This window comes from Sus scrofa, chromosome 13, assembly GCF_000003025.6.
Source record: "Sus scrofa isolate TJ Tabasco breed Duroc chromosome 13, Sscrofa11.1, whole genome shotgun sequence".
Classification (NCBI taxonomy): Eukaryota; Metazoa; Chordata; class Mammalia; order Artiodactyla; family Suidae; genus Sus; species Sus scrofa.
The window spans coordinates 162,519,715-162,546,785 of record NC_010455.5 but is presented as its reverse complement, the minus strand read 5'-3'; the positions used below and the strand labels follow the sequence as shown (position 1 = coordinate 162,546,785).

General features: G+C 35.8%; 1 protein-coding gene across 5 annotated transcripts in view; it reads left to right on the top strand.

Moving 5' to 3' along the window:
• The window catches only part of ARL6 (ADP ribosylation factor like GTPase 6), a 47,225-nt gene that overhangs the window by 9,890 nt on the left and 10,264 nt on the right, over positions 1–27,071 (top strand). For 3 of the 5 annotated variants that reach the window (XM_013990169.2, XM_021070699.1, XM_013990170.2), the window contains 5 exons: positions 3–64; positions 461–529; positions 6,432–6,526; positions 22,599–22,702; positions 26,312–26,411. In XM_013990169.2, the coding sequence (XP_013845623.1) occupies positions 3–64; positions 461–529; positions 6,432–6,526; positions 22,599–22,702; positions 26,312–26,411 (430 nt within the window). The remainder of the gene's footprint in view (positions 1–2; positions 65–460; positions 530–6,431; positions 6,527–22,598; positions 22,703–26,311; positions 26,412–27,071) is intronic. The other 2 variants (XM_003358869.4, XM_021070700.1) reach the window with 1 other exon arrangement.

Here is a 27,071-nt window from a genome sequence, read left to right as displayed (position 1 = left end):
AGGCTCAGTCTCAAGATATAGTCCCAACGATAGGATTCAGCATAGAGAAATTCAAATCATCCAGGTAATTCATTTTATTATACTTGTGATTAAGTTGTGAGTGAAAAATGGTATTAGATCTACCTAGACATTCCTCCAACTCTTAGAAAAAGTAATTTGTTGTTTCAGAAGTCCATAAATGTTAAAATATTAGTACCACAATGTCTGGATTATGCTTCAGAATTTAGAATTTATATAAACTCTCATAACCTCACTCAAAATATTTTTATGATATGTTACTCATTGTAAAATCATATTTATATTCAATAAATTCATTCTATGGTATTTGTATTGAAAGCTGGACCAAATTGAGTGATTTCTGTGATTGAAAACAATATAAAATTTTAAGTAAAAGTTACACTTTTAGTAGCTTTTAATGTAGCCATGATTTTTGTTTTATTTGTTTTGTTCTGTTTTGTAGTTTGTCTTTTACTGTGTTTGACATGTCAGGCCAAGGAAGATACAGAAATCTCTGGGAACACTATTATAAGTAAGTATGTGAATGTTTGTTAACTGGATGGTTATATTTTTTATAACAAATAATGATTAGAAATCCAAATGTTACATGGGCTGGATTGCAAATTTTACATAATTTAAATATACTTCCTAATTTTTAAAAAAGTATGATCATACCTCACATTATTTCTCAAATGCTTCAGATCCTTCATGACCCTGGGCCTTCTCTCTGTTTTTAATGTCCTGTTTTACTCTGCCCTTCTGCATCTTAGGTTTAATGACTAATTAATTCTTTTAAGAACCAGCTCAAAAGTCACCTCCCCTATGAAGATTCTACTCTTTATCCAATTGTTCTTGTCCCCAGTGTTTACACAATACTTTGTCCATTAACGTGTCTATAATCATACTTATTATATCATGAAATATAGCTGCCTCTCCAATGGGATTCTGGACTCCTCAAGGGCAGGGGTTTTTTTATTATTCAAATTATTTCTTCAAGGCCAAGTATGATGCTGGGCATAAAGATCAATAAATACTTATTAAATAAATTTATTTAAAGTAACAGACCTAACAGTTGATCCATTTGTTTTACAAGCAGTTATAATAAGATATTTTTTGGTATGTGCAAACAAGTGCTCACTTAGATTGACAGCTGTCAAGTTTCTAGGATCCAAATATGTTATGCCCTCTCAAGATTTGCATGGTGTTGTTAAAATGAATTCATTTAAACTTCTAGTATGGCTAGAACCCCTTCATTTAAGATCAATGTGACTCATTTCTGGAGTCTGAAACTTACAAACAGGATCACTTCACTAAATGCCCTTTTGTCATTATGATCTCCTGGCTTGAAATGGCATGCAATGAATGCCAGATGAGATTTTAATTTTCTCATGCTAATCTTTCATGCTGTTGTGGGAACAAATATTATATCCCTTGGATAAGAACCAGAGGAGATTTGTTGTAGATACTTGTTTTTCAGTGAGTGCTTTAATAGATTGAAGACCCATTTAAATCATATAAATCCAGAGGACCTTTGAGGTAGAAAGCAAAGATTACTTCAGATTTGAGAACCAATTTGGAGAAGGAGTGGCATGTTTGTGGTATCCTGCATTAAATTCTCTGGGGAAATGTGAAGTGTTTTTGTTTTTGAGGAAACCTGAGTTTTCAGTGTAGGGTTTTTTTTGTTTTTTTGGTTTTTTTTTTGTTTGTTTTTTTGCCTCTACCAATTAGTTGGTAAATAATTCCTTTTTTTAAAAAGTTTATTAACTTTAGATACTTAAAAAAGTAACATTTATTTTAATTACTTAACAGAGAGTATAGTACTACATAGAAAATAGTACTTCATAATAGGAAATCTTTTTCTGATTTTAACTTGTTTTTCTTCAAGATCATTTTAGAAGAAGTTAGTGAATTTAGAAACATTATAGATACGTTGTAGGTTGAATGATGAATATGGATACTGTTGAGAAATCTACACTAATAGTACATATACTTCATATATCTCTGTACTTTTCTGATTAAGAAAGAACAAGTGCGTTTTAATCTATTAGACTAAAAGAGCTTAAAAAGATTAATTAAGTCTACTATCGGCAAAACAGGCCTCTACTATAGTGAGACATAACATCTTTTTCAGGGTAGTTTATCAATATCTGTTAAAATGAAAAATGTTCATACCCTCCAGCCATAATTTTGGCTTTCAGAAAAGTACAGCATGACTAGAACTTCTGGGTAAATATATATGTAAAAGAATGTGTATTAAACATTTTTAATGACTTTTTTTAATATCTCAATTATATAAAGAAAAATATTCTTAATGAAAGTATGTGCTTATTAGTATATATATATAGAGAGAAGTAAATTATTGGTGGAAGATGCACCACACCATTAATAGCAATTGTTTTGGGAATAATAAGATTATAAAGGAAGTTTGGTTTGTCTTTTATATGATTCTGTAATGCTAATTATTGTGTAATTTTACATGTTACTCTTAGAATATGAAGAAGTAATAAAGCATAAAATATAAGGAGTACATATTTGGAAAGAAGTTAATGTTTGAAAAATATAGATAATACTATTTAAAAAATTGTTTCCCATAAATCTCATTGCTAATAAATTTACCACTGTTGATCTTTTTGGTATGTTTCTTCTGTTTTGAAATAGCTAATGCTGCGAGCCACACGGGAGCAGTAGAAAATTGACAGAACACTGTAAACCAGCTATAATGAAAAAAAAATTTAAATATATTAAAAAAAGAAATAGATAATATATGCTTTACATAATTGAGAAGAGAGCCTTCTAAAGTATGTACCATGTTTTTCAGTTAAAATTCTGTAGTAAGGGTAAATCAGAAAAAACAAAAAGGATGTAACTCTCATAGCTGTCTAATATTTTTCATATTCCTGTGGCAAAATCTGCTTAATTATTTCTCTGTTTCTGTATATAAAGGCTGTTCTCAGTTTTTGAAGGTTATAAACAATTATTCTTATAAACATCTTGCCACATAAATCTTTATCATTGTTAGTTTCCTTAGAATAAATTCCAGAAATAAAATTTCTGTCTCAAAGTAATTGAATGTCACTGTATGCAGATGACATGATACTATACCTAGAAAACCCTAAGGACTCAACCCCAAAACTCCTTGAACTGATTAATAATTTCAGCAAAGTGGCAGGATATAAGATTAACATTCAGAAGTCAGTTGCATTTCTGTATACCAGCAATGAAACATTAGAAAAGGAATACAAAAATACGATACCTTTTAAAATTGTACCTCACAAAATCAAATACCTGGGAATATACCTGACCAAAGAGGTAAAGGACCTATATGCCGAGAACTATAAAACTTTAATCAAAGAAATCAAAGAAGATGTAAAGAAATGGAAAGATATTCCATGTTCCTGGATTGGAAAAATCAATATTGTAAAAATGGCCATCCTACCCAAAGCAATCGACAGATTCAATGCAATCCCTATCAAATGACCCAGGACATTTTTCACACAACTAGAACAAACAATCCAAACATTTATATGGAACAACAAAAGACCCAGAATCGCCAAAGCAATCCTGAGAAACAAAAACCAAGCAGGAGGCATCACTCTCCCAGACTTCAAGAAATACTACAAAGCCACAGTCATCAAAACAGTGTGGTACTGGTATCAAAACAGACAGACAGACCAATGGAACAGAATAGAGAATCCGGAAATAAACCCTGACACCTATGGTCAATTAATCTTTGACAAGGGAGGCAAGAACATAAAATGGGAAAAGGAAAGTCTATTCAGCAAGCATTGCTGGGAAACCTGGACAGCTGCATGCAAAGCAATGAAACTAGAACACACCCTCACACCATGCACAAAAATAAACTCCAAATGGCTGAAAGACTTAAATATACGACAGGACACCATCAAACTCCTAGAAGAAAACATAGGCAAAACACTCTCTGACCTCAACATCATGAATATTTTCTCAGGTCAGTCTCCCAAAGCATGGGAAATAAGAGCAAAAATAAACCCATGGGACCTCATCAAACTGAAAAGCTTTTGCACAGCAAAGGAAACCCAAAAGAAAACAAAAAGACAACTTACAGAATGGGAGAAAACAGTTTCAAATGATGCAACTGACAAGGGCTTAATCTCTAGAATATATAAGCAACTTATACAACTCAACAGCAAAAAAACCAATCAATCAATGGAAAAATGGGCAAAAGACCTGAATAGACATTTCTCCAAAGAAGATATACAGATGGCCAACAAACACATGAAAAAATGCTCAACATCGCTGATTATAAGAGAAATGCAAATCAAAACTACCATGAGATACCACCTCACACCAGTCAGAATGGCCATCATTAATAAATCCACAAATAACAAGTGCTGGAGGGGCTGTGGAGAAAAGGGAACCTCCTGCACTGCTGGTGGGAATGTCAACTGGTACAGCCACTATGGAGAACAGTTTGGAGATACCTTAGAAATCTATCCATAGAACTTCCATATGACCCTGCAATCCCACTCTTGGGCATCTATCCAGACAAAGCTCTACTTAAAAGAGACACGTGCACCCGCATGTTCATTGCAGCACTATTCACAATAGCCAGGACATGGAAGCAATCCAAATGTCCATCGACAGATGATTGGATTCGGAAGATGTGGTATATATATACAATGGAATACTACTCAGTCATAAAAAAGAATGACATCATGCCATTTGCAGCAACATGGATGGAACTAGAGAATCTCATCCTGAGTGAAATGAGCCAGAAAGACAAAGGCAAATCCATATGATATCACTTATAACTGGAATCTAATATCCAGCACAAATGAACATCTCCTCAGAAAAGAAAATCATGGACTTGGAGAAGAGACTTGTGGCTGCCTGATGGGAGGGGGAGGGAGTGGGAGGGATCGGGAGCTTGGGCTTATCAGACACAACCTAGAATAGATTTACAAGGAGATCCTGCTGAATAGCATTGAGAACTATGTCTAGATACTCATGTCGCAACAGAAGAAAGGGTGGGGGAAAAAACTGTAACTGCAATGTATACATCTAAGGATAACCTGACCCCCTTGCTGTACAGTGGGAAAATAAAAAAAAAAAAAAAAAAAGTAATTGAATGTTTTTAAAGTTCTTGATAGATATCTCCCATTGTACCAGTTTCTATATCCAGTAGTAGTACATGACTGTGATAATTTATATCCATTTTTTTAAATGATAGGAGAAAATGGTATTTAAAAGTTGTCTTATTTTGCATATACATGTGATTGCTAATGACATTGAACTTTGAAATCTTAATTTATGACTGTAATAAGTGCATCACAGAAGATATATAAATATCCAATAAATATACAAAAATATGTTGAACTTAACTACCTATTAATCAAATACAAAGTAAAATAATATCCTATTAGAATGGTAAAAAATAAGAGCCATGTTGGCAAGGGGGTGGGAAAACTGCTGGTAGTTGTATAAATTGGTAGTGCACTTCTGGAGGGTGATTTGTCAATTTTTATCTAAAACTTTAAATTTTGTATGTATTCCTAGAAATTTTATTTCTAAGAATGAATATTAGAGTATCTAAAAAATTTAATGTTTAGAAGTATTTTTATCCCAAATCTTTCATAGCAGTGAAAATTATAAGTAACCTATAAAGTCCAACACCAGCAGTTTGATACAATATTTAATGACACATCTATGCAGTGGAATACCTTATATCCATTAAAAGAAAGGTGTGAAGGGAATCAGTGATTTTTGAAGGGCGAGTGTGATTTATAAGCAAATGCTTAAACCAGTTCAGTGACTGGTTATCAGCTTAAAATAATTAATTAGAATAAAAGCTTTCTGTAAGTATTGTTTCAGGAGACTATTTCAAACACATTTACATATATGTCTGAGTGCATCTTAAGGTAAAATGTATTCCTCTCTATGGTTATGGCAAAAAATATTTGAAAAAAACTAGTATAGATCTTTAATGTTTCATATAAAAGTAGTTCAAACTATACTGTAAAAAAAAGATCAGGGAAATGTACATGTATATTAGAAAGGCAGTATAAAACAGCAAGATTCCATTTAAGCACAGATATTCATATGTGAATATCCACAAAGAAAATGTTGAAAACAATTTGCATGAAAGTATTAATAATGATTGTATCTGTGTCATAGGATTATGGTTTTACTTGTTATGTTTGAAATTATGAAATGAGTCATTAAATTTACTATATCATGATCCAAATGAAAAAAATTATTTTACATGAAATATGACCAACATGATTAATATGTCAATCACTCCTATAAACTAATAAGTAACAGCACCAAAGCCTTTCATGATAAATGGACAAAAGACATAAAGAAATAATACACAGGTTAGGAAATGCAAATGGATAGTAAACATAGAAAAATGTGTAAGTTTATCTTTAATTTTTCTCATTCTTTATATTATACAGAGAAGGACAAGCCATTATTTTTGTCATTGATAGTAGTGATAGATTAAGAATGGTTGTGGCCAAAGAAGAACTTGATACTCTTCTGAATCATCCAGGTATGTGTGTGTGTTGTTCATTCTGTAATATATGTGCTTTAGGGTCTGCTTACATAGGATGTTTTGTTCTCTGATGTCAGCAAAAAGTGTCGCTTACACTGAGTGATCTTTATTTAAAATGTTTGAATTTTAAAACAACAATGTAGAATTTATAATATCTTTACTTGCAGTATGAAATATTATTTAAATGTCAAAGCTTTTGTAATTTTTTCTGGTTCTTTGACCTTTATTTCCCTGAAAAAAGAAAAATACCTTTTTTTTTAATTATATAATGTGTGCCAATAGCAAAAAATGTAGACGAAAAAAGAATAAGGAAGAAAGTAAAAATCCATACTTCAAAACATTAAAAAAATTTTGGTTACCTTCTTTTTACATGTATGTGTATGTGTGTAGGTGTAATCACAGTATTTATTACATATTTATTGTGGGAATTCTTTTAAAATAGGCATTTTCTGGTTTTTTTTTTGTTTTTTTTTTTTTGACTTTTGTCTTTTTGTCTTTTGTTGTTGTTGTTGTTGCTACTTCTTGGGCCGCTCCCGCGGCATATGGAGGTTCCCAGGCTAGGGGTTGAATCGGAGCTATAGCCACCGGCCTAGGCCAGAGCCACAGCAACGCGTGATCCGAGCCGCGTCTGCAACCTACACCACAGCTCACGGCAACGCCGGATCATTAACCCACTGAGCAAGGGCAGGGATCGAACCCGCAACCTCATGGTTCCTAGTCGGATTCATTAACCACTGCACCACCACGGGAACTCCTCTGTTTTTAAATATTTGCCAGCCCCCCAACCTTTTTTTAAGATATAAGTATTAACAGTTTAGTACTTTTTCTTTCATTCCTTTATATATACCATACGATACACATACACACGTATATACACATATACATTACAGGTGCCAAAGATATATGCAGTCATCCCTTGGTATCCACAGAACATTGGTTCTAGGACCCCTGAGGATACCAAAAGCCACAATTGCTCAGTTCTCTATTATAAAATGGTGTAGTATTTGCATAGAACCTACGCACATCCTCCCACATACTTTAAATCATCTGCAGATTACTTACAATATCTAACAAAATGTAAATACTGTGTAAATAATGCCAGCACACAGTAAGTTCAAGTTTTGCTTTTGAGAATTTTCTGTAATTTTTTCCCCAAAATATTTTCCACCCACAGTTTGAATTTGTGGATGCGGATTCTGTGAATATGGAGAACCAACTGTGTAGGGTTGGAGGCTCTGAGGACTGTCATTGTTATTTACTAAAATGGAATTATATTCTGTACACTCTTCTGCATTTTCCTATTCTCAACACTGCATAATGGAAATCCTTTCAAGTCAAATTGCATATGTGTAATTACTCTTTTTAATGGTGTCTCTTATGCCATACTATGAATGTACCATAGTTTTTTCAGTCATTCACCTATTGATATTCTTTTTTTTTTCCACACCATTAACAGTTTTAGAATATAGAATTCTGCATTTCTACCCTACTCATGCAGAAAAATTTTAAGTGATCTTTGTGCTAGGACTTTTAGAAAAGGCCTTTTTGAATGTGGTTTAAAAAGAGATGTTGATTTGTTGGAGTTCCTGTTGTGGTGCAGTAGAAATGAATCCTGCTAGTATCCATGAGGATGTGAGTTTGATCCCTGGCTTCACTCAGTGGGTCGGGTATCTGGCCTTGCCGTGAACTGTGTGTGGTGTAGGTCACAGACGCAGCTTGGATCTGGTATCGCCGAGGCTATGGCTGTGACCAGCAGCTGTAGCTCAGATTCAGCTCCTAGCCAGGGAACTTCTGTATGCTATGGTTGCAGCCCTAAAAATAAAAAGGAGATGTGGATTTGTTGGAACAGAAGTAGTGTGAGGCTTTCTAACAATTCTTGCTGCTTAACCACAATGTCTTTGGCATTTTTATTGGACAAACTCAAATTTATGAAAATATTTGGAGGGAAATTATCCAGCCTGTATTTTTTTGAGATAATCAAAGTGAACATTTTATTCTGTGGCCTTTTAACATTTCGAATTCCATTGGATTTCCTTTCAATAAATCCTACAAATACAAAAGTTAGAGACTACAACACTCTAATAATAGTACATTGAAATGTAAAATTTGAAGTTATTTTTATATTCCTAACTTTTGTCTGATAATAAAATGGAAACAGTAGTTCCCATTGTGGCTCAGTGGATGAAGAACCCAACATAGTGTCTGTGAGGACATGGATTCAATCCCTGGCCTCACTCAATGGATTAAGGATTCGGCACTACCACAAGCTTCAGCGTAGGGTTCAGATGTGACTCAGATCCAGTGTTGTGGTGCTTGTGGTGTAGCCAGAAGCTTCAGTTCAGATTTGACCCCTAGCCTGGGAACTTCCATGTGCTGCGAGTGCGGCCATAAAAAGAAGACAAATATTTTGTCACTGCCACCATTCTCATTTCCAAAATTTTAATAGATTTTTCATTCAGATAGAGATGATTATAAAATACATAGGCGACATAGGGAAAGTAGTAAGGAATAATTGGAATTTTATGAAGTAATTCTTTTTCTTTTGAGTTGCCAAGTCTTGCTTTCTATCAAACAGGGTAGGAATTACCTAACTTTCAGAGATGATTCTTATATTACCTAACCCTTTCAAGTGGCATGATAAATGACAATTGAGGAAAGAATTTTGTATATTTAGTTTGTTTTTTGTTTTTTGTTTTTTCTCTTTTTGCCACCCTGCAACACATGAAGTTCCCAGGCCGGGGATCAGATCCAAACCACAGTTGCAACTTATACCTGCAGCAGTGCCAGAGGCTTCTTACCTGCTGTGCAGGGCTGGGGATTGAACCTGTATCCTGGCACTGCAGATACACCCCAATTCCATTGCATCACAGCAGGAACTCCTATATTTAAGGAGTTTTTTAAGGAACCTCCATATTGTTTTCCATAGTGGTTATGCCAATGTACATTCCCACCAACAGTATAGGAGGGTTCTCTTTTCTCTACACCCTCTTTAGCATTTATTGCTTGTAAAATTTTTGATGATGGCCATTCTAACGGTGTGAGGTGATACCTCACTGTAGTTTTGATTTGCATGTCTCTAATAATTAGTAGTATTGAGCATCTTTTCATGTGCTTTTTGGCCATCTGTCTGTCTTCTTTGGAGAAATGTCTGTATAGATATTTTTACCATTTTTTTGATTGGGTTTTTTGATATAAAGCTGTTTGAGATACTTGTGTATTATATGGAGATTAATCCCTAGTTAGTCTCTTCATTTGCAAATATTTTCTCCCATTCTGTGGTTGTCTTTTCATTTTGTTAATGATTTCCTTTGCTTTTAAGTGTAATTATGTCCCATTTGTTTATTTTTATTTTTAATTTTTTGGCCACACCCATGGCATATGGAAGTTCTTGGACCAGGGATTGAATCTGAGCCAACTGTGACCTGTGCCACAGCTGCAGCAACATCAGATCCTTAACCCACTGCACCAGGCAGGCCGGGAATTGAACCTGCCCCTCTGCAGTAACCCAAGCTGCTGTAGCCATATTCTTAACCCACTGTCCCACAGTGGGAACTCCCCCATTTGTTTATTTTTGTTTTTATTTTCATCACTCTAGGGGTTGGATCCAAAAGTATATTGCTGTAATTTATGTCAAAGAGTGTTCTGCCTATGTTTTGCTTGAAGAGTTTTATAGTATCTGGTCTTATGTTTAGATCTTTAATCCATTTTGAGTTTATTTTTGTGTATGGTATAAGAGAACGTTCTAATTTCATTCTGTTAAATGTAGCTGTCCAGTTTTCTCAGTAGCATTTATTGAAGAGACTGTCTTTTCTCCATTGTATATCCTAGCCTCCTTTGTCACAAATTAATTGACCATATGTGCATGGATTAATTTCTTGGCTTTTTGTGCTATTCCACTGATCTTTATTTCTGTTTTTGTGCCCATACCATCCTGTTTTTGTTTTTATTTTTGTCTTTTGGGGGCTGCACCCTTGGCATGTGGAGGTACCCAGGCTAGGGGCCGAATCAGAGCTGTAGCTGCTGGCCTACGTCACAGCCACAGCAGCACCAGATCCGAGACATGTCTGCAACTTACACCACAGCTTATGGCAACACCAGGTCCTTTACCCACTGAGCAAGGCCAGAAATTGAACCTGCGTTCTCATAGGTACTAGACAGATTCTTTTTTGCTGAGCTACGATGGGAACTCCCATGTACCATACAGTTTTGATGACTGTAGCTTTTGTAGTATAGTCTGAAGTCAGGGACATGATTATTCCAGCTCTGTTTTTCTTTGTTAAGATTGCTTCAGAGTCTTTTGTATTTCCATAGACATTTAAAAATTTTTTGTTCTAGTTCTTTGCAAAATGCCATAGGTAATTTAATAGAGATTGCACTGAATCTATAGATTATTTAAGTAGTATAGTCATTTTGATGGCACTGATTCTTCTCCCAGCCTATTTATGTGACTTTTTCCCTTTTAAAAACTTAGCAGTTTTTTATCTGGGTTGAGAAGGTATTTTTAATTCTACATTTCTGTTTTGATAATCTTTGCACTTTCTCCCCAAATAATGTTGTGGTATTGACTAAAAAATGAAATACTTCCTTTAAAATCTGCTTTAAATACAGTGGGAACCTTTGTTTCCTTAACTGAAGCCTTGTCCATATATATTTACATACGTCCTAATGCATTTATTTTATAAAATAGATTCCCAAAGGAGGGATTTCTCAGCTGAAGTATATATGAACATTTTCTTAAATTGAAATATAAATTGTAATGCAGTGAAATGCTCAGATCTTAAGTATATAGTTCCGTGATTTTGACAAATGCATTCATACACTTAAGTAAGTACACTTCCAGTCAAGAAAAAACTTTTTTATTCCCCAAAAAGTTCTCTCATGCCCCTTTCCAGTCAACACCCCACACCTGGAGCTCAGGAACTACTAATATGATTTTGAACATCAAATTAATTTTACCTATTCTACAATCTCATATAAATGGGGAAAAGGTATATATATTTTTGTGCCTAGGTTTTTTTCCTTTGACATAGTGTTTTGGGAAATCCCTCATGTATATATCACTTCTTGACTCCTTTAGCTTGCTACATAATATTCTATTAGATGAATATGCCACAGTTTGTTTATCTAGTCTCTTATTGATCAGGACTGTTTCTGGTTTTAGTACAATTATTTTCATTTCTTTTTCTTTTTCTTTTTCTTTTTTTTTTTTTTTTTTTTTTAGGGCAGTACCTGTGGCATATGGAAGTTCCCAGGCTAGAGGTCAAATTGGAGCTACAGCTGCTGGCCTATGCCATAGCCACAGCAATACCAGATTTGAGCCGTATTTGCAACCTATGCCACAGCTTGCAACAATTCGGGATCCTTAACCCAGTAGACAAGGCCAGGGATTGAGCCTGCATCCTCATGGACACTAGTCAGATTCTGAGCCACAACAGGAACTCCTGGCTTAGGGCAATTATGAATGAAAGCTGGCATGAACATTTTTTTTGAGATATAAATTGACATGATATTAAATCAATTTCAAGTATACAACATAAAGATTTGATATTTGCATGTACAGTTGGCCCTAAAAGAACTGGGATTTGAACTGCACAGATCTATTTATATGCTAATGTTTTTTCAATGAGTGCTACCCGATCCGAGGATGGTTGAATCCACAGATGTGGAACTGCATATAAAGAAGGCCGACAATGAAGTTATTCCCAGGTTTTTGACTTTTCAGGAATTGATGCCCCAACCTCCACATTGTTCAAGGATCAACTGTATTATACAGTGATCACCACAGTAAATTTAATTGATATCCATCACAACACGTAGAATTTTTTTCATGTGATAGGAACTTTTAAGAGCTGCTCTGAGCAACTTTAAAATACTTAATACAGTATTATTAACTGTAGTCATCATTCTGTACAACACATCTCATGAATTATTTTAAAACTGGAAGTTTGAACTTTTTGACCCTCTTCACCCATTTCGAGCTCCCCCAAACTCCCGCTGTGCTGGCAACAACCAGTTTGTTTTCTGTATCTATAAGTTTATTGTATTTTGTGGTTTTTTAAATTACACATATAGGTAAGATCATATGGTTTTTGCCATTTATGTCAAAGAGTATTCTGCCTTTGTGCTCTTTAGGAGCTTTATGGTTTCAGGTAGTTTTTAATCCATTTTGAGTTTATTTTTTTGTATATGGTATTAGAGCATGTTCTAATTTCATTCTTTTACATGTAGCTGTCCAGTTTTCCTAGCACCACTTGTTGAAGAGACTGTCTTTTTTCCATAGTGTATTATTGCCTCTGTTGTAGATTAAATGACTGTTATTGCATGAGTTTATTCCTAGGCTCTCTATTCTTTTCCATTGATCTATTTGTCTGTTTTTGTGCCAGGAGCATACTGCTTTGTTGATAGTAGCTTTGTAGAATAGTCTGAAATCAGAGACATGATTTCTCCAGTTTTGTTCTTTCTCAAGATTGTTTTATTTGGAGTCTTTTCAGATTCTATACAAATTTAAAAATTATTTGTTCTGGTTTTGTAAAAAATGTCATTTGTTTTTTGATAGGAATTGAGCTGAATCTGTAGATTGCCTTGGGTAGTATGGTCATTTTAACAATATAGATTCTTCCAATTCAAGAATATGGTATATCTTTTCCATCTGTTTGTATTATCATCAATTTCTTTCATCAGTGTCTTATACTTTTCAGAGTAAAGGTCTTTCACCTCCTTAGGTAGGTTTATTCCTGGGTATTTTATTCTTTTTGATGCAGTTGTAAATGGGATTGTTTCCTTAATTTCTCTTTCTGATAGTTCATTGTTAGTGTATAGAAATGCAACAGATTTCTGTATATTAATTTTGTATCCTGAAACATCACTGAATTCATTAATGAGCTCTGTTAGTTTTTTGGTATAATCTTTAGGATTTTCCATATGTAGGATTATGTCATCTACAAAGGGTTAAAATTTTACTTCTTCCTTTCTAGTTTGGATTCCTTTTATTTCTTTTTCTTGTCTGATTGGTTTGGGTAAGACTTCCAATATAATTTTGAATAAAGGTTATAATTGTGGGCATCCTTGTCTTGCTCCTGATCTTGGAGAAAATGCTTTCAGTTTTTCACCATTGAGTATGATGTTAGCTGTGGGCTTGTCATTTATGGCCTTTATTATGTTGAGGTATGTTCCCTCTATACCCACTTTCTACAGTTTTTTTAAATGGTTAATATATGTTGAATTTTTTCAAAAGCTTTTTCTGCATCTACTGAGATAATCATATAGTTTTTATACTCCAGTTTGTTAATGTGGTATATTACAATGGTTAATTTGCCGATATTGAATAACCCTTGCATCCCTGAGATGAATCCTGCTTGACATGGTGTATGATCCTTTTGATATATTGCTGGATTTGGTTTGCTAATATCTTGTTAAGGATTTTTATATCTGTATTCATCAGTGGTATTGGCCTGTAATTTTCTTTTTTATGTGATGTTTTTATCTGCTTTTGGTACCAGAGTGGTGCTGGCCTTCTAGAATGAATTTGTAAGCATTCTTTCCTCTGCAAATTTTGGAATAGTTTTAGAAGGCTGTTAACTCTTCTCTAAATATTTGGCAGAATTCACCTGTGAAGCCATCTGCTCTTACACTTATGTTTGTTGGGAGTTTTGGTTTTTTGGTTTTGTTTTTACTACTGATTGAATTTCATTATTGGTAATTGATCTATTCATATCTTCTGTTTCTTCCTGGTTCAGTATTCAAAGACTGTACACTTCCAGGAATCTGTCCATTTCTTCTAGATTGTCCATTTTCTTTTTTCTTTTTTCTTTTTCCTTTTTTTTTTTTTTTTGTCTTTTACGGCCATACCCATGGCATATGGAGGTTCCCGGGCTAGAGGTTGAATTGGAGCTGTAGCCACCACCCTATGCCACAGCCACAGCCACATCAGATCCAAGCCATGTCTGTGGCCTACACCACAGCTCACAGCAACACTGGATCCTTAACCCACTGAGCAAGGCCAGGTATCGAACCTGCAACCTCATGGTTCCTAGTTGGATTCATTAACCACTGAGCCACGACAGGAATGCCCTGTCCATTTTATTGACATGTAGTTGTTTGTAGTGGTCTCTTATTTGTCCATTTCTTCTATATTGTCCACTTTATTGACATATAGTTGTTTATAGTGGTCCCTAATGATGCTTTGTATTTCTCTAGTGTCAGTTGTAACATCTCCATTTTCACTTCTGATCTAATTGACGGGGGGTTCTCCTTTTTTTCTTTGATGAGTCTTACTAAATGCCTATCAATTTTTTTTCGTCTTTTCAAAGAACCAGCTCTTAGTTTCATTGATCTTTTCTATTTTTTTATCTTTTATTTATTTCTGCTATAATCTTTATGATTGCTTCCCTTCTACTAACTGTAGGTTTTGTTTGTTCTTTTTTGAACTCCTTTAGATATAACGTTATGTTTTTTATTTGAATTTTTTTTCCTGAGGTAAACTTGTCATATAAACTTTCTTCTTAAAAGTGCTTTTACTGTGTCACATAGATATTGGATTCTTATGTTCTCATTTTAATTTTTCTACAGGTATTCTTTTATTTCCTCTTTGATTCCTTCAGTGATCCTTCAGCTATTTAGTAGCATAATGGTTACTTGCCATATGTTTGTGGTTTTAGTTATACTTTTTTTCCTTGAATTTGATTTCCTAGTCTCATAGCATTATCGTTGGAACAGATGCTTGATATGATTTCACTTTTCAGCAATTTATAGAGGTCTAGCATATGATCTATCCTGGAGAATGCTTCATGTGCACTTGAAAAGAATTGTGTATTTTAATGCTTTTGAATGGAATTATGTATGTTATATATATAATATTTATATCATATATGTATACACACACACACACATACTAAGTTCATATGATCTATAGTGTCATTTAAGGCTTTTGTTTCCTTACTGATTTTCTGAATGAATAATCTATCCATTGATGTAAGTAGAGTGTTAGAGATTCCTGCTGTTGTTGTGTTACTGTGAATTTTTACCTTTATGTCTGTTAATATTTTCTGTATTTACATAGGTGCTTCTGTGTTGGGGGCATATATATTTTCAGTTGTTATATCTTCTAGGATTGATCCCCTGATCATAATGTAATGTCCTCTTTTGCCTCTTATGACAGACTTTATCTTGAAGTCTATTTTATCTGATATAAATATTGCTTCCCTGGCTTTCTATGATTTCCATTTGCACGGAATACCTTTTTCCATCACCTCACTTTCATTCTGTGAGTGTCTTTAGATCTGAAGTGAGTCTCTTGTAGGCAGCATATATATAGGTCTTGTTTTGGTATCCATGCAGCTGCTCTGTATCTTTCAACTGGTGTATTTAATCCTTTTACATTTAAAGTCATTATTGTTATTTATGTTCTTATTTCTATTTTATTAAATGTTTTGAGTTGTCTTTCTAGGTCTTTTTTTTTTTTCTTTCCCTCTTTTGTTTTCCTTTTTTTTTTGTCTTTTTAGGGCCATACCCATGGCATATGGAGGTTACCAGGCTAGGGGTCGAATCAGAGCTGTAGCTGCTGGCCTACACTACAGTTACAGCAATGCCAGATCCAAGCCACATCTGTGACCTACAACACAGCCCATGGCACCACCTGATCTTTAACCCACTTAGTGAGGCCAGGGATCAAACCTGTGTCCTCATGCTTACTAGTCAGATTTGTTTCCACTGAGCTATGATGGGAACTCCTGTTTTCCTGTAATTTGATGGATATCTTTAGTGTTTTGGATTTCTTTTTCTTCTTTGTATATAAATGTATTATAGATTTTTGAATTGTGATTACCATGAGGTTTATATGTACCTGTATATATATGATTGTTTTAAGTTGCTTATCCTTTAGTTTCAAATGCATTTTAACATTCCTTCATTTGTATTCTCCTTCCTTTATGATCACTGTTATTAATATCATATTTTGCATCTAACTGTTTTGTGTTTCTTTTAACTAGTTATTGTGGATATAGATGATTTTATTACTTTTGACTTTTAATCTTCCTACTACCTTTTTGCATGGATGATTTCTTGTCTTTACTATATGTTTGCCTTTCCAATTTTTCTCTTCATGATTTTTATATTGCTCATTGTTTTCTTTTTCACTTTGAGAAGTTCTGTTAATATTTCTTATACAACTGGTTTGGCAGTACCGAACTCTTTTAGCCTTTTGCTTATCTGTAAAGCTTTTAATTTCTCCATCAAATCTGAATGAGAGCCTTGCTGGGTAGATTATTCTTCGTTGTAGGTTTCTCACTTAAAAATCATGCCACTCCTGGAGTTCCCGTCGTGGCGCAGTGGTTAACGAATCCGACTAGGAACCATGAGGTTGCGGGTTTGGTCCCTGCCCTTGCTCAGTGGGTTAACGATCCGGCGTTGCCATGAGCTGTGGTGTAGGTTGCAGACTCGGCTCGGATCTCGCTTTGCTGTGGCTCTGGCGTAGGCCTGTGGCTACAGCTCCGATTCAACCCCTAGCCTGGGAACCTCTATATGCCGCGGGAGCGGCCCAAGAAGTAGCAACAACAACAACAACAACAAGACAAAAAGCCAAAAAAAAAAAAAAAAAAAAAAAATCATGCCACTCCTTTCTGGCCTGCAGTTTCTGCTGAAAAGTCAGATGGTAGCCTTATGGGAGTTGCCTTGTATATTACTTGTTGCTTTTCCCTTGCTGTTTTTAATATTCTCTCCTTAGCCTTAATTTTTTACCATTTTAATTTCACTGGCTTAGTGTGTTCCTCTTTGGGTTCATCCTATATGGGGCTCTGTGCACTTCCTGGACTTGAATGCCTCTTTCCTTTACCAGATTAGGGAAATTTTTAGTAATTATATCTTCAAATTTGTTCTCTGGTGCTTTCTCTCTCTTCTACTTGTGGCACCCCTATAATGCAAATATTAGTGTGCTTGATGATGCCCCAGAGGTTTCTTAAACTCTAAACCCATTTCTTTCTTTTTTCCTTTCGTTTTTTTTTTGTTTTTTTTTAAATATTTTTATAGTTAATTTGCAATGTTCTATCAATTTCTGCTGTACAGAAAAGCAACTCAGTTATACATACATATATACATACACACTCTTTTTCTCACATTATCCTCCATCATGTTCCATCGCAATGTGATTTGTTCTAGTGATTGATTATAGTTCCCTGTGCTACACAGGAGGAACTCATTGCATATCTGCTCCAAATGCTATAGGTTGCATTTACTAACCCCATACTCCCAGTTCATCCCACTCCCTCCCCCTCCCCCTTCTCAACTACAAGTCTGTTCTCCAAATCCATGAGTTTGTTTCTTTTCTATAGACAGGTTCATTTGTGCCATATATTAGATTCCAGATATAAGTGATATCATATGGTATTTGTCTTTCTCTTTCTGACTTACTTCACTTAGTATAAGAATGTTTAGTTCCATCCATGTTGCTTCAAGTGGCATTATTTTCTTTTTTATTACAGAGTAGTATTCCACTGTGTGTATGTACCACATCTTTGTAATCCATTCATATGTTGATGGATGTTTAAGTTGTTTCCTTGTCTTGGCTATTGTGAATAGTACTTCAATGAACATAGGGGTACATGTATCTTTTTCAATGAAAGTTTTATCCAGATATGCCCAGGAGTGGGGTTTCTGGATCATATGGTAGTTCTATATTTAGCTTTCTGAGATACCTCCATACTGTTCTCCATAGTGGCTGTACCAGTTTATATTCACGCCAACAGTGTAGGAGGGATCCCCTTTCTCCACACCCTCTCCATTGTTTGTAATTTGTGCACTTACTAATGATGGCCATTCTGACTGGTTTGAGGTGGTACTTCATTGTAGTTTTGATTTCTAGTTCTCTAATAATTAGTGAAGTTGAGCATTTTTTCATGTCTGTTGGCTATCTGTATGTGTTCTTTGGAGAGATGTCTATTCGGGTCTTCTGCCCATTTTTCAATTGGGTTGTGGTTTTTGTTGTTTTGTTTTTGCTGTTGAAGTGTGTCAGTTGTGTTTATATTTTGGAATTAGGCGCTTGTTGGTTGCTTCATTTGAAACTATTTTCTCCCATTCCATAGGTTGTCTTTTTTTTTTTTTTTAATGTGCCAAAATTTGTAAGTTTGATTAGGTCCCATGGGTTTATTTTTGTTTTTATTTCTATTGCCTTGGGAGACTGAAAAAACATTTGTGAGGTTTATGTTAGAAAATGTTTTGCCTCTGTTCTCTTCTAGGAGTTTTAGGGTGCCTTGTATTATGTTTAAGTCTTTAAGCCATTTTGAGTTTATTTTTGTGTATGGTATGAGAGTGTGTTCTAATTTCATTAATTTATATGCATCTGTCTAGTTTTCTCTGCACCACTTGCAAAAGAGACTGTCTTTTCTCCATTTTATATTCTTGCCTCCTTTGTTGAAATTTGACCATACATAGGTGTCTGGGTTTATTTCTGGGTTCTCTGTTCTGTTCCATTGGTTTGTGTGTCTGTTTTTCTACCAGTACCACACTGTCTTGTTTACTGTAGCTTATTAATATTGTCTGAGGTCTGTAAGAGTTGTGTCTCCTGCTTGGTTTTCATTCCTCAGGATTGCTTCAGAAATTCTGGGTCTTTTGTGGTTCCATATAAATTCTTTGATTGTTTCTTCTAGTTCTGTGAAAAATGTCATAGGTAAATTGATAGGGATTGCTCTGAATCTGTAGACTGCTTTGGGTAGAATGGCCATTTTAACAATATTGATTTGTCCAATCTAGGAACATGGAATATATTTCCATTTCTTTGAATCCTCTTTAATTTCCTCGATTAATATTTTATATTTTTCAGCATATAAGCCTTTCACCTCCTTGGTCAGGTTTATTTCTATGTATTTAATTTTTTTAGGTACAATTTTAAAAGGTATTGTATTTTTATATTCCTTTTCTAATATTTCATTGTTAGCATGCAGAAATGCAACCGATTTCTGAATGTTAATAATGTATCTTGCTACTTTGCTGAATTCATTGATCACTTTGAGTAGTTTTTGTGTGGCGTCCTTAGAATTTTCTATATATAGTATCATGTCATCTGCATAGAATGACAATTTTACCTCTTCTCTTCCATTTTGGATACCTTTTATTTCTTTTGTCTGATTGCTGCAGCTAGGACTTCCAATACTAGGTTGAATAAAAGTGGAGAGAGTGGGCTTCTTTATCTTGTTCCAGATTTTAGCAGGAAGAATTTCAGATTTTCTCCATTGAGTATTAAATAGGCTATGGATTTGCCATAAATGGTTTTTATTATGTTAAGGTAAGTTCCTTCTATAGCCACTTTGGTAAGAGTTCTTATCATGAATGGATGTTGAATTTTGTCATGTGCTTTTTCTGTGTCTATTGAGATGATCAGATGTTACTTTTTTTCTTGTTAATGTGGTATATGATGTTGATTGATTTGCATATGTCGAACCACTTTTGTGAACCTGGGATGAATCCCACATGGTCATGGTGTATGATCTTTTTTACGTTGTTGGATTTCTTTGGCTAAAATTTTGTTGAGAATTTTTGCATCTGTATTTATCAAAGATGAATGGCCTATAATTTCCATTTTTGGTATTATCTTTATCTGGTTTCGGTATTGGGGGATGGTGGCGTCATAGAATGTCTTTGGGATTATTCATTCTTCTTCAACCTTTTGGAAAAGTTAAGGAGGATGGATATAAGTTCTTCTTTGTATGTTTCTTAGAATTCACCTGAGAAGCCATCTGATCCTGGAATTTTATTAGTAGGAAGCATTTTTATTAGATATTCAATTTCATTTCTAGTGATTTGTCTGTTCAGTTGATCTATTTCTTTTTGATTCAGTTTTGGTGGGCTGTATGTCTCTAGAAAATTGTCCATTTCTCCTATATTTTCAAACTTGTTAACATAAAATTGTTCATAGTATTATGGTTTTTATTGTGTTTCTACAGTATCCATTGAGATTTCTCCTTTTTCATTTCTCATTTTATTTATTTGAATTCTTTCTTCTCTCTTCTTGGTGAGTCTGGCCAGAAGTTTGTCAATTTGGTTGACCCTTTGAAAGAACCAGCTCCTGGTTTTATTGATTTTTTTCTATTGTTTTTTGAAACTCTATTTTATCCATTTCCTCTCCAATCTTTATGATTTCCTTCCTTGTGCTGACTTGAGGTTTTCTTTGTTCTTCTTCTAATTCTTTAAGGTGGTGGGTTAAGTTGTCAATTTGAGATTTTTCTTCATTTTTGAGGAAGTCCTGTATTGCTGTGAACTTCCTTCTAAGCACTGCTTTTGTGGCATCCCATATATTTTTAATGGTTGCATTTTCGTTATAATTTGTCTCAAGGTATTTTTTAATTTCCCTTTTGATTTCCTCATTGACCCATTGGTTTTTTAGTAACATGTTGTTTAGTCTCCATGTAGTCAGTTTTTTCTCATTTCTTTTCCTATAGTTGATTTCTAGTTTGATGCCATTGTGGTCAGAGAAGATTCTTGAAATAAGTTTCTATACTCTTCAATTTGTTGAGGTTAATTTTGTGCCCCATTGTGTGGTCAGTCCTTGAGAGTGTTCCATGTGCTCTTAAAAAAGAATGTTTATTATGATTTTTTTGTATGTAGTGTCCTGAAAATATCAATTAACTCTAACTTTTCCATTGTGTCATTTAGGATCTCTGTTGCCTTATCGATTTCTATCTAGAGGATCTGTCCATTGATGTGAGTAGGATGTTAAAGCTCCTACTATTATTATATCCCCATCAATTTCTTCTTTTATGTCTGTTACTCTTTGTTCTATATATTTGGGTGCTCCTATATTAGTGACATATATTGACGAATGTAATATCCTCATCTTGAATCAATCCTTTTATCATTAAATAGTGTCCTTCTTTTTCTTTATGACCTCCATTTTGTAGTCTATTTTGTCTAATGTGAGTATTGCAACTTTTGCTTTCCTGTCTTTTCCATGTTCATGAGATATCTTATTCCATCCCCTCACTTTCTTTTTATTGTATTTTTAATGATTTTTATTTTTTCCATTATAGTTGGTTTACAGTGTTCTGTCAGTTTATACTCTACAGCAAAGTGACCCAGTCACACATATATAATCATTCCTTTTCTCACATTATCCTCCATCAAGTTCCATCACAGTGACTAGGTATAGTTCCCTGTGCTAAACAGCAGCATCTCACTGCTTATCCACTTCAAATATAATAGTTTGCATCTATTAACCCCAGACTCCCAGTCCATCCCACTCCCCTCCCTCCCCCTTGGCAACAAGTTTGTTCTCCAAGTCCATGAGTTTCTTTTCTGTGGCAAGGTTCATTTGTGCTTTATATTAGATTCCAGCTATATGTAATATCATATGGTATTTGTCTTTCTCTTTCTGACTTACTTCACTCAGTATGAGAGTCTTTAGTTCCATCCATGTTGCTTCAAATGGCATTATTTTGTTCTTTTTTATGGCTGCACAGTATTCCATTGTGTATACATAGCACATCTCCTTATCCATTCATCCATCTGTGGACCATCCCCTTACTTTTGTTTGTTTTGTTGTTTTTTTACTTTTTAGTGCCACACCTGCAGCATATGGAGTTTCCCCAGCTAGGGGTCAAATCAGAGCTACAGCTGCCAGCCTGTGCCACAGCTGCAGCAACACAGGATCCCAGCCATGTCTGCGACCCACAGTTCAGCTCACGGCAACACCAGATCCTTAACCCACTGAGCAAGGCCGGGGATTGAACCTGTGTCCTCATGGATGCTAGTCAAATTCGTTAACCACTGAGCTCTGCCTCTTTCAAATTATGTGTCCTTTGCCCTAAGGCGAGTCTCCTGTAGGCAACATATTGTAGACTCTTGTTTTTTTATACAGTCTGCCACTCTATATCTTTTGGTTAGAGCATTTAGTCCATTGACATTCAAGGTAATTATTGATAAATATTTATTTATTGCCATTTTATACTTTGTTTTCCAGTTAATTTTATATTTCTCCTTTGTTTCTTTTTTCGGTTAGACTGTTTCCTTTCATTTTATGCTTTTGTCCTCTTCTTTTTAGTTTTTGTGAATGTATTGTTTGGTTTTCGTTTATGGTTTTTGATAGGTTCCCAGAAGAATGTAAACAGACCACCCCCAATCCCAAATGTGGCTGTTCACCTTGGACACCTGCTTGCATCCCAGCACAAGATCTATATTGTTTCCTGGAATGTGGGTGCTCAAGTTGGGCATCAAGAAACATTGGCCTCTGGAATACAACTGCCTGCGTAGATTAACCACCTATAAGTATTAACTGCCCTCTGTCATGGGACTCAACCCCCTACCCCTCCCTCGACCTTCTGCTCCTCCTTCTTTGTTATTCCTGCCCTAAGTTCCCACCATGAACTCCAGCCACATTTCCACCACAGATCCTTTATAAGCTTAGTATCTCCTCACAGTCAGGGCTGGCACCATCTTGAGCTCAGCCCAACCCCCTCTAATGCCTTAATAAATCTCTCTTCTTTACCAACTTGGCCTTTTGCATTCCTCCCTAAGCTAACCTAACAGTTGCCCTATTTTTCAAGTGGGTTAGCCCCTTCCTGTATCTGCTTGCTTTAGCCTGATAGTGATAGAGGCTCAAATACATTCTTAGAAAAAGAATCTAGATTTTCTTACTTTCTTTCCCCACATTTTATGATTTTGATGTCCTTTTTTTTTTAACATCTTCATGTTTGTCCTTTTGCTGTTCTTTGTGTTTATTGTCATTTTTACAATAGTTTTTTTTTTTCATTTTAGATCCATATGCTGGCTTTTTTAAATGATTACTTTCTAGTTGTGATTTCCTCCATCCTATTTCTTCTTACTTCTATTTTATTTAGAAGAGCCCTTTCAGTATTTCTTTTAGAATGAGTTTAGTATTGCTGTACTCTTTCAGTTTTTGTTTGTTGGAGAAATTTTTTATTTCTCCTTCTATTTTAAATGATATTCTTGCTGGGTAGATTATTCTAGGATGCATATGTTTTCCTTTTGGAACTTTGAATATATTTTGCCACTCTCTCCTGGTCTATGGTGTTTCTGCAGATAAATCAGCTGATGACCTTATGTGGGTTTCCTTATAATTAATGCTTTGTTTTTCTCTCGCAGACTTTAGAATCTTTTCTTTATCTTAAACTTTTTCTGTTTTTATTATAATATGTCTTGATGTGGGCCTGTTTGGGTTCAATTTGTTTGGGGTCCTCTGTGCTTCCTGTATCTTGATATCTGTTTCCTTTATATTTGGAAAGTTTTCAGATTTAATTTCTTCAAATATATTTTCAACCCCTTTTTTCTTTTTCTTCTCCTTCTGGAATCCCTATTATGCATAGGTTGGCCCACTTTATATTATCTCATAGATGTCTTATATTGCTCTCATGTTTTTTCATTTGGTTTTCTGTCTGCTGTCCTGATTGGGTGATTTCCATTATTCTGTCTTCCAAGTCACTTATTTGTTCCTCTGCACTATTCATTCTGCTCTGTAGTGCCTTTAACTCAGTTTGCATCTCTGTAAATGAATGCTCTAATTTTTCTTGGTTCCTCATATTTTCTAGTTCCTTTCTAAAGTAATCTGCATTGATATTCCTATCCACTCCTAATTCTTTCATATTTACCCTTAATTCTTTCAGTATTTTCACTATCTTCTTTTTGAACTCAGTGTCTGTTAGACTGCAGAGGTTTGTTTCATTGTTTGCTGCTTCAGGTGGAGTCTCCTGTTCTTTTAACTGGGATTGGTTCCTGAGTTTCTTCATTTTGCTTATATTTTTCTCATTCTGTGAGTTTGGGGAAACTAACTACTGTATTCTTGGAGGGCTATTCATATGCTAGAGCATCCCTGGGTGTTTTGTGAGGGCTTACTATTTATTTTCAGCCTGAGGGTTTGGATGCTTGTTGTCTCTTTCCTCAATGTATGCAGGCTGTTATCCCCTTGATTTGGTGCTGAGCATGCTTCCAGGGAGATGGAGGCAGTGGGCAGGGCTAGTAGCCAGTGATTGGTTGCTGGGCCCTTGACATTAGCAGGGACCCTCAGGAAGGTGGCACAAGCTGCCCCTAGTTGGGAAATGGCAGTGAGCCTCAAGCAGGCTTAGGTGGCTCCTGCAACATTTGGCAGTGGCAGTGGCAGGGCTTTTGCATTTGCATGGGAGTGAGAGCAACAAGTTTGGTGCTCACTTGCAATGCCCTCCTCCATGTCAACCTCTGATATGACTAGGAAAAAAAGGTCATTTTTGTTCACAGACCCCCTAGTCTTGGTGGGCCATGCCCACCTTTGGAGTCAGAGATATCTGTGGTGTTTGCCCCCACCACTTGTAGACCACACAAAAAAATGCCCCATCACTCAGTCCATTCAGGAGGCATAGGCACCCATAGCCAGCACAAGAGAGGCTTTCACCTGTAGCCTGCTCAAGAGGTGCCTTGCTGCCCATAGCCCCACCTTCTGAGAGTCTGCACATATGCAGAAAAAGATATTCCTGTGGTTGTTCACCACTCCCCAGCAATGGCGTCTTGCTTCTCCTGTGGACCCAGACCTCATTCTGGGTTCCCACAGCTGTGGGACTCTGCTCCCCAGCCCTTGGCGCACTGCTCCCTAGCTCCCTAGCTCCCTCAGGCTGTGTCCACATGGCCAAGCCTAATCTTTTCCCCAGAACTCACCTCTGAAGCCCAAGTCTCATTGCCAGCCACCACTTGAGCATCTCAGGCTATCACGTCCAGCGATGGTAGAACCAGTGGTTTTTACAGCTTTCTCTCTGCTTTGCTCTCCTCAGTCCAGCTGCTGTGCTTTCTCTGCAGCTTTGAGGTCTCTCTGTCTCAGCTGATCTCTTCATCAGTTAGGTGGCTTCCCAGGGTTGAATTCCTTTCCTCTTTCACAGCTCCCCTCAGGAGTTCTGGTCCCATCCTGCCTCCTTTTTTGCTCTCTTTTTTTTTTTTCCTTTTGTTCTACCCAGTTCTGTGGAGGGATTTTTGCCCTTTTTGGAGCTTTAAGGTCTTCTGCCAGCATTCAGTAGATGTTCTGTGTGAATCATTCTACATACAGATTTTTTTTTTTTTTTTTTGGTGTTTGTGGGAGGAGGTGAGCACCACATCTTACTCCTCCCCAGTCTTGATCCCAACTCTTAAACCCATCCTTTCATTCTTTTTTCTTTTTCTGCCACTCTCAGTGGTTTCTGCTACTCTCTCTTCCAGCTTCCTAATCTGTTCCTCTGTATCATTTAGTCTGCTGTTAATTCCTTCTAGTGTTTTTTTCATTTCAGTTACTGTATTTTTCATCTCTGGTTGTTTTTTTTTTTTTTTAGGTCTGCACCTGTGGCATATGGAGGTTCCCAGGCTAGGGTCGAATTGGAGCTGTAGCAGCCAGCCTACGCCATAGCCACAGCAATGCAGGATCCAAGCCGCATCTGTGACCTACACCACAGCTCACAGCAACGCCAGATCCTTAACCCACTGAGCGAAGTTAAGGATCGAACCCACAACCTCATGGTTGCTAGTTGGGTTTGTTAACCACTGAACCAAACAGGAACTCCAGTTTTTTAACCCTTTGTTTAAAATTTCTAATTTCTCTCTCTGTGCATTCATTCTTCTCCAGAGTTCTTTGATCTTCTTTATGATCACTACCCTGAACTCCTCAAGTAGATTCCCTGCTTTCACTTCACTTAGTTTTTCTTTTGGAGTTTTATTTTGTCCTTTTTTTGAAAATAAGATTTTGTGTAAACCTTTAAAAGTGAAGTCTCTACTTCCCCCAGCCTCTGGGATTCCCACAAGTGAGCCCTACAAGACTTCAAAACCAAATGCTCTAAGGTTTTATCTTCTCAGTGCAAGACCCCTGAGCTGAGGTGCCTAACACGGGGCTTGGATCTCTCACGAATCTCTGCAGTTATATTTATTCTTCCATTTGTGGACTGCCTTCTCAGGGGTATGGAATTTGACTATATTTCAACTCTACCCCCTCTTACTCATCTGTTGTGCTTTCTTTACATATTTCGTTGTTGAATATCTTTTCTGGTAGGTTCTGGTCTTTTTCATTAGTGCTTATTCTGCAGATGGTTGTGATTTTGGTGTGTCCATGAAAGGAAGTGAGCTCAGTGTACTTCTACTCCAACATTCTGCACCTGAAAGCGTAGAGAATAAACTCCATGGGGACAGTCCAGGAAACGAAAGCTCTGTGTGGCAATTTAAGAAAGACATCTAGGAGAAGCAGTAGCACAGGCAGTCATCAGATGTCAGAGAGTGCAAATCTGGAGCTTTTTCCTCACATAAACACCACTTCCCACACATTGTCCCAAAGTTGCCTCCTCATTCAGTCCTGCAGAGCATAATCACACATCTTCCACATTCTTACTGATTTTTTTGTCTACTTGTTCTATCAATTTCAGAAAGAGGGGTATTGAAATGTCTACTGTGATTGTGGGTTTATTTTGTATTTCCCCTTTAATACTCTCAAATTTTTCTTACGTATTTGGAAGCTTATCTTTTAGATACACACTTCAAATTGTTTTGTTTTCTTGATTGATTGACACCTTTATAATTTTTAAATGCTTTTGTGTTTCTTTGATAATATCCTTTATCTTGAATA